The 8,578-nt window shown below is 40.5% G+C and overlaps 1 protein-coding gene across 1 annotated transcript in view; it reads left to right on the top strand.

Moving 5' to 3' along the window:
* The first annotated feature begins 1,860 nt into the window (after positions 1-1,860).
* The window catches only part of LOC109937078 (ubiquitin-protein ligase E3C-like), a 28,056-nt gene continuing 21,338 nt past the window's right edge, over positions 1,861-8,578 (top strand). Inside the window, exons 1-2 of the mRNA XM_048606090.1 lie at positions 1,861-1,870; positions 5,522-5,769. Coding sequence (XP_048462047.1) covers positions 1,861-1,870; positions 5,522-5,769 — 258 coding nt within the window. The remainder of the gene's footprint in view (positions 1,871-5,521; positions 5,770-8,578) is intronic.

Genomic DNA, 8,578 nt, shown 5'->3' with positions numbered 1-8,578 from the left:
CCTCCACCCGTGAAAGACAAATGAAATGCCATTTCAAAGTGTTTTTTTAAATACAATCTAGCATGTGCAAGCATCAAAATATGACTTGCATGTGTTTATTTCTTGTTATGGTAGTCCTTGAAGGAATGTATTTTAGATTTCTACTTGATAGTGCAAATGAAATGTATTCTGATGGAAACCATTCCTCTCTTGTCCTGGCAGATATTGCGTCGTTGTTTATTTAAATACTCATCACTGTTTCACTCTTGGAATATTTCTGGGGTCACTCAATTTGTGTAGATGCTTTATTTGGCTTTCAAATGTGCTCCCTTCCATGACATGTGACCTACTTTACAACCACAACCCTGCATATTCCTCCATAACCTCCCCTTTTTCCCCTGTTTTGTTTCCTATAGCTTTGCATGTAACTGTTTTCCCACCAGCTATTCCAACTTTGGCTTCTACAAATCTATCCCTCTTTTTCACTGCAGTTGTAGCTGCCTTGGCCCTAAACCCTACATTCTCCCCATAGGCTCCCTGACTGTGCTGTTACAAATTGCACAGCATTATATGCATGAAGTATATCTTCCTGAAATACACTTAATTCAGCTCTGATTATTCCCATCATTATGATGGCAATCTGTGACTACACAAACCTGACCCTGCTGTTATGCTATTGAAAATACTTGCTGCACTATCCATATTTTGGTCGATGGAGTTTGCAGTTGTGTTGAGGAATATTTTCAGTATGTTCAAATTTCTCTCAAACATTGTTAGGCTGAATTCCCAGTTTCAATGCTGTACAACTATACAAATTTAATTCCAAAGGCTTGCTGAACTCAAAACATTTTCTCTCTCCCTCTCTATAGATGCTGCCAGACTTGCTGCATTTCTCCAACAATTTGTTTTTGTTTGTTGCAGATCTCCAGCATCCACAGTTCTTCTTTTTTAATATTAAACTAATATTAATATGTTTATAAATAGCTGTAACTTGTTTACAAAGTAATATTATACAGATGCTGGTGGCATATTTAAGTTACAAATAAGCTGATTATGTTAATTGTTTTCTACTGATTGTTAAACACAAATCCTGTGGGGGGTAAAAAAGAAACCAAAGAAATCACAAACAAAAACAGAAATTGCTGGAAAAACTCAGCAAGTTTGGCAGCATGTGTGGAGAGAAAGCAGAGTTAACATTTTGGGTCCAATTCCGGAAAAAACATTAAAACCGAGGAGAAGGACATGAATGATGTTGAGGTCAGGGATGCGTGTGTAAATACCCTAGAGAATGTCAATATATTAAAGGAGAAGGTTTTGGGTATCCTAAATTGCATTAAGTTACCCAAGTCCCCAGGGCCAGATGGGATCTATCCCAGTTTACTGCGAGAGGTAAGGGAAGAAACAGCTGGGGCATTAGCAGATATCTTCACATTATCTTTGACCAGAGCTGAGGTGCCAGAGGACTGGAGATTAGCCAATGTTATTCCCTTGCTTAAGAAAGGAAGCAGGGATAGTCCTGGAAATTATAGGCTGGTGAGTCTGACATCTGTGATGTGGAAGCTGTTGGAGAAGATACTGAGGGACAGGGTATATGCACGTTTGGAAGAAAACGGACAAGTTAATGACAGGCAGCATGGTTTCGTACGGGGAAGGTCATGTCTCACCAACCTGATTCAATTTTTTTGAAGAGGTGAAAAAGATAATTGAGGGAAGAGCTGTGGATATAGTTTATATCGAGTTTAGTAAGGCATTTGATAAAGTCCCACATGGCAGATTAGTACAAAAACGAAAATCACATTGGATTCGGGGTGGGCTGGCTAGTTAGATACAAAACTGGCTTGGTCATAGACAGAAGGTAGCATTGGAAGTGTGTCTTTCAGAATGGAGACCGGTAACTAGTGGTGTTCCACAGGGATCAGTCTTAGATCCTCTATTTTTGTAGTATCTATAAATGATCTGGAGGAAAATGTGGTCTGATTAGTAAGTTTGCAGATGACATGAACATTGATGGAGTTGCTGATAGTCCCAATGATTGTGAAAGGATACAACAGGATATAGATGGATGACTTGAGCACAGAAATAGCAGACGGAGTTTAATCCAGCCCATTGCAAGGTGGTGTATTTTGGAGGATCAAATTTATTAGTGAATTATACTGTAAATGGCAGAACCCTTAGGAATATTAATATGCCAACGAGTCTGGGTATGTTGGTCTACAGTTCCCTAAAATTGGCAACGCAGGTGGCCAAAGTGATTAAGAATGCATATGGTATGCTTTCCTTCATCGGCCAAGGCATGGAATACAAGAGTTGGCAAAACATGTTGCAGCTGTATGAAACACTTATTAGGCTGCATTTGGAATATTGTGTGCACTTTTGTCGCCACATTACCAAAGGACATGGAAGCTTTGGAGAGAGTGCAGAAAAGGTTTCACCCAGATATTGCCCGGTCTTGAGGGCATTGGCTATGAGGAAAGGTTTAAAAAAAAAACTGGATTGTTTTCACTGGAAAGATGGTGACTGAGAGGAGACCTGATACAGGTCTACAAAATTAAGGCATCGATTGATTGGATAGTCAGAAGCATTTTCCCAGGGTTGAAGTTACAATTACAAGTGGCACAGGTTCACGGTCAGAGGGCAAAATTTTAGGGGAGATGTGCGAGGAATGCTTATCAAGCAGAGAGTAGTAGGAGCCTGGAATGCACTGCCAGAGGAGGTGGTGGAAGCAGGCACATTGGTGACATTTAAGAGGCATCTGGATGGTTACATGAACCGGGAAGGAATAGATGGATATGGACTGAATAAGGGCAGAAGGTTTGTGTTTTTAGTTTAGTCAGGGCATGATTGGCACAGGCTTGGAGGGCCGAAGGGCCTGTTCCTGTGCTGTACTTCTCTTTTGTTCTTTATTAACTCTTCTTTCTCTTCAGGGAGAATTCTCTCCCAGCAATTTCTGTTTTAATCTAAATCCTGTGAACTGTTTAAGGTTAGAATTTCAAAATTAAGTAAGGTAAATTAGAATAAAAGAGAGAATTGTGGGTGCTTGAGAAACTCAGGTGGTCCGGCAGCATGTGGAGGGGCAAAAAAAAATTTACTTTCGATGAAGTCCAGTGACGCTCCATCAGAGCTGAAGGTAAATGTAGAGTTGTTTCATCTTGCATGGAGTTCACAATTAGGGATCTCTAATATAAGATGCTCATCAGTAAATCCAACAAGTAATTAAGGAGGAACTTGTCACCATATGAATGTGGCACTAACTACCAAATTGACAGTTGAGGCCATTAGCAGATGCACCCAAAGACAGGCATGGTAGGAGATACATGGATAGAAGAAGAAATGACATGTTAATAGGGTGAGATGAAGTATGATGGCAGGAGGCTTGTGCAGAGCGTAAATGTAGGCCTAAACTTAATTAAATTGTAAATGCTAAGCAGATTAGGCAACATTTATGGGAGAGAAGTTCCTGTCGTTGCACCAAAGTCAGGGAAAAGTAGAACTTTCATAGGTTTTAAGCATTGTCCAGGATTGGGGAGGGTGAGTGTGGGTAACAGGATAAAGCTGGGGGGGGTGGGGAGTGGGGTAGTCTGTGATGGGGTGGAAAACAAGAGAAATTAAATGAGCAGTTAATTGATGGAAGGCGATGGCCATGAGAGAAGATAATGACAAAAGCTGTCTCCATTGATGTTCTGATTGGAAGTACATCAATGTTCCTTCACAATCCCTGGATCAAAATCCTGTAACTTTCTAATAGCACTCTGGGTGTCCCTGCAGCCCAAGTACTGCAGTAGTTCAAGAAGGCAGTTCACCACCATTTTCTTGAGGGCAGTTAAGGATTGATACAAGATGGTGGCCTTGCTGGTGATCCCCAGAATTAAAGAATTTTAAAAAAATTGACTGGCAGAAGAACTTGCATTCAAAAATCAAAATAAAAAGTAAGAACAGGAGGAAATGACCAAGGTCCGTAAAAGAAAATGGAGGCACTTGTTGAGCTCAAATGAATCCTGAAAGTGGAACATTCCAAGAGACAAGTAAGGTGGTGATTCAAAATTGCAGGCACCGGAAGCTCAGGATCATGCTTTCTGTTTCTCTGTCACCAGATGCTACAGATCTGCTCTTCTTTTTCTCATTTTCTGTTCTTACAGCAAATGCTAAAAATTTGAAATATTTTGCATTTGTACATAGACCTGTTGTGGCCACTTTCTGTGTTGTATTTTCAATGCAGTTCCACTGGTTCAAGGCTCTTCCAGGAGACTGCATACAGTAGGAAATTATTAAATCATCAGCTATAGTGCTCATCTTGTATTCGTGTTCAGGGCAGTTGCGGTCTACAGAGACGAGTAGTATAAATTGCATTGTTAATAGGGAGCTTAAAATTAGTCCATTTCAACACTCCCTGTTGCAGTTTATTGCATTGATTTGTCATAATGTTTTGGGGAAGTAAAGTGCGACAATTCTTAGATTTCAACCCAAGGTCTAATGATATTCCTTCCTAGTTGGGCATGAATAATGGTCATCTTTTAGAAGACACATGATTTGTGGAAAGTGATTTTTATTGCTGAGATTCATTCAGAATGTAATGTTTTTGTACCCTTGGGACCTTTTATGCAAAACTGTCCTCTGGCAGCAAATCAAACTGTCTGCGCTAAGTAGAAATTCATAGGGTTTGTAGCAGAAAGAGTTCTGCGCAAAAAAAATCATTTGCTTTTGCCGTAAATGAAACCTGATAGCCAGCATTGTGTAATTTGAATGCAATCTGCTCCTTAAAGCAAATAGTAAAAATCAAAACCAAGCAAATATCCATTAGCCAATCCAGATTGCTCCTTCCAGAGCCTGCATATAATTATTTCATTGATTCCTGCATCATGTACCTTTTTTAATCCTTTATTTAGAAACACTAATTGTAATTAGTGATTGCAGAAGAGGCAACATTATTTTAGATATGAAACCACACATTCTTTCGAATAAATCTGCCTGGTTGTCTCAGCAAAGACCAGATTGTGCCATACTTAATACTAAATGCTGAACTTGACTCGAGACAATCTTGACATCAGCAAAGTGACTGAGGGTTGTATGTTAATTCAACGTCTTACAGCCGGTTGAATTTAAAAAAAAAAAAAAAAAAAATTGCAAGGGCCTTCCATCAATGCCTTTCTTGGACAGTGAAGCAACTGATCTCTAAAGGTGTCGTTTTAAATGAGATGCATTAAATATGTGTTCATGACTGCATAAGACATTAACCTGGATTTTTTCCTTGTCAGCAGTAATAATACAGAAAGCTCCCATGAAAATGTGATATGCAGTGTGGCAGGGATTTTCCTCATGATATGGGCTTTGTCCGTTGCTATTGGTAGGGTACAGGAACATGGAAATCCTCAAACAGCCTAGACACCGATGTGTGTTTAACTGCATGTGCAGATGAGAGGTTGCTGTCAGTTTTACGCAGTGATTGCTGAAACCACTGCCATCTTTCTGGCTGTGATTTGTAAAAATATCAATTTAGTCCAATACTTGTTCAGGAGCAACTTTTGTTACTCCCATTGTTTTTCAGAATCTGACCTGAGAAAACGAATACGTGTTCACTTATTAAACGCACATGGTTTAGATGAAGCTGGAATTGACGGTGGAGGAATATTCAGAGAATTTCTTAATGAACTACTCAAGACTGGGTTTAACCCAAACCAGGGATTTTTTAAAACGACAAATGAAGGGCTTCTGTATCCAAATCCTGCAGCAAAAATGTTGGTTGGCGATCTCTTCACCAGACATTACTACTTTCTAGGAAGAATGTTGGGAAAGGTAAGAATTCAATCTTTTCATATCAAATGCCTTGCCAAAACAAGTGTTCTACTGGGAAATAACTGAAAGATGGTATTAAAACAATTCATTAGTCGAGCTAACTTGAAGAAATTGTTTTCTCACCACACAGCCCATTCAGTCTGGAAATCCATGTGCCTTGCATGTTTATTTTAAGAAAGCACCTATGTCGGAAAACTCCAGATAAGAACAATTTCTGCTAATTTTCTGTTTTTGCAAAACTGAAGCAAAAAATACCATTGAAGAATAAGACCATAAGAAATAGGAACCGGAGTAGGATGTTGGGATCCTTGAGCCTGCTCCGCCATTCAATCGGGTCATGACTGATCTGACAGACATACCTCACACCCACTTTCCTGCCCTTTCCCTGTAACCCTTGTTTCTCCCATTGATCAAGAATTTATCTATCTCAGCCTTAAATATACACAAGGACGCTGCCCCCCACAGCTCTCTGAGGCAAACAGTTCCAAAGGCATTCAACCCTTTGAGTGAGGAAATTCCTCCTTACCTCAGTCTTAAATTGGCACCACTTTATTCTGAGACTATGCCCTCTGGTCCTAGACTCTTGGCATTTACCCTGTCAAGCTCCTTAAGAATCCTATATGTTTCAAAGAGATCCCCTCTCATTCTTCTAAACTCCAATGAGTAGAATCCCAACCTGTTTAACCTTTGTTGTTAGTTAAACTCTCTGTACTGGGAATCAATCTAGTGAACCTTCACTGAACTGCCTCCAGTGAAATGATACTTTCAATAACAGGACCAAACTGCTCACAGTATTCCAGGTGTGCCTGCACCAGCACCTTGTACAGTAGCAGTAAGACTTCCCCGCTACTCCAACCTCCTTGAAATAAGGACCAACATTCTATTAATCATTTTGGTTACCTGCGACACCTGTGTGCTAGATTTTGTCGTGTACAAGTACCCCAACTGTGTTGCAGTTTTCAAAATGAACAGCCTTGTATTTTCTTACGTTATATTCCATTTTCCAACTTTTTGCCCAGTTGCTTGACCTGCCATAGAGTCATACAACATGAAATAGATCCTTCAGTCCAACTCATCCAGGCTGACCAAGTTTCCCCAAGCTAAACTAATCCCACCTTCCTATGTTTGGCTCATATTCCTCCAAACCTTTCCTATTCACATACCTATCCAAATTTCTTTTAAAAGTTGTAACTGTACCTAAATCTACCACTTCCTCAGGCAGCTCATTCCATATACGAACCAACCTCTGTAAAAAGGTTGCCTCTCAGGTCCCTTTTTAAATCTTTCTCCTCTCGCTTTAAGAATATGACTGCTAGTTTTGAACTCTCCCACCCTTCCTGATATCCTTCCTATAGCAGAGTGACCAGAATTGTTACACGGTACTCCAAAAGTGGCCTCACCAATGTCCTGTACAACCTCAACATGGCGTCCCTATGCTGACAAGCAATATCGCTGTAAACTGCTTGAGTCCCTCTTCCAACCTGTCTTTCCACCTATTTTTGTCTCATCTGCAAATGTGGCTACAAGACATTCACATCCTTTCTCCAAGTCATTAACATATGTTGTAAACAGTTGTGATCCCAGCACTGATCCCTGTGGAACCCCACTGATTACACTTTTCCAAACTGAAAAAGAACCCCCTTTGCCCACTTGCTGTTTCCTGCCTAATAGCCAATTCTCTATCCATGCCCAGTATACCACCTGCAAAACCATGGCTATTATCTTATGACTCAACCTTTTGTGAAGTACCTTGACTTTAAAGAATGTCAAAACTCTTCTGAATAGCAGTTCTCTTAATTCAGTTTTTCATTTCTGCCACTTAAACTAGCAATCTTATTTCAAACACAAGAACGTCAATTAGAAAATAATGTGGAGCTCCCTACTGACTTCAGCAAATAAATAGCTGAGTCTTATAGATGAGGAAATTCCCAGGATTGATATTCACTGTTTACTCAGCTCCTCTGTAGCTGCAAAATTAGCACCACATTCAATTTTAGAGTCTGTGTGTAAGTTCTAATTATTGTGCAGTGATTTTTCTGAAAATGTCGTGGACATTGGGTGAAGATAGATAGAATTGGATTGTCGGTGATGGTTCGCATGCTATATAACCAGCTGACTTTTTTTTTCCTTTTCGGTAATGGCCACTGGAAGAGGTAGAGTGGAGTGTGAAGCACTTTCAAACTTACGCTCAAGTTAAAAGAAGATAGAATGGTGGAAAATTGATAGAAGGGAAATGGCACCATTGTGTAAAATTTCAAATTAATCTTCTCACAATTTCCCTTTTTGTTTTTCAATTCCCAGGTTTTTCTATAACCTTGTCTAAGAAATCCTTAGTATGACTGTTGAGATGCCATTGGACATTAAACTCTCCAGTTGGTTCTCAGTGGGATATATTTTAGCTGCCTTAATTGTGTCACATTTATTCATTTCAAGCCCACCGACTCCCACAGCTACCTAGAATACTCCTCCTCCCACCCACCTTCCTGCAAAAATGCTATCCCCTATTCCCAATTCCTTCGCCTCCGCCGCATCTGCTCCCAGGATGAGGCTTCCACTCCCGTACATCTCGGTTGTCCTTGTTTTTCAAGGACCGTAACTTCCCCTCCTCGGTGGTCGAGAACGCCCTCAACCGTGTCTCCCACATCTCCCGCACCTCATCCCTCACACCCCGTCCACGCAATAAAAACCAAAAGAGAATCCCCCTCGTCCTCACGTACCACCCCACCAACCTCCGGATCCAACACATCATCCTCCGACACTTCCGCCATCTGCAATCCGACCCCACCACCAAAGACATCTTTCCCTCCCC

The sequence above is a fragment of the Rhincodon typus genome, chromosome 2 (assembly GCF_021869965.1).
Source record: "Rhincodon typus isolate 14 chromosome 2, sRhiTyp1.1, whole genome shotgun sequence".
NCBI classification, from domain to species: Eukaryota; Metazoa; Chordata; class Chondrichthyes; order Orectolobiformes; family Rhincodontidae; genus Rhincodon; species Rhincodon typus.
Note: the sequence above shows the minus strand (reverse complement) of the source record. Positions and strands in the feature narration are given on the sequence as shown.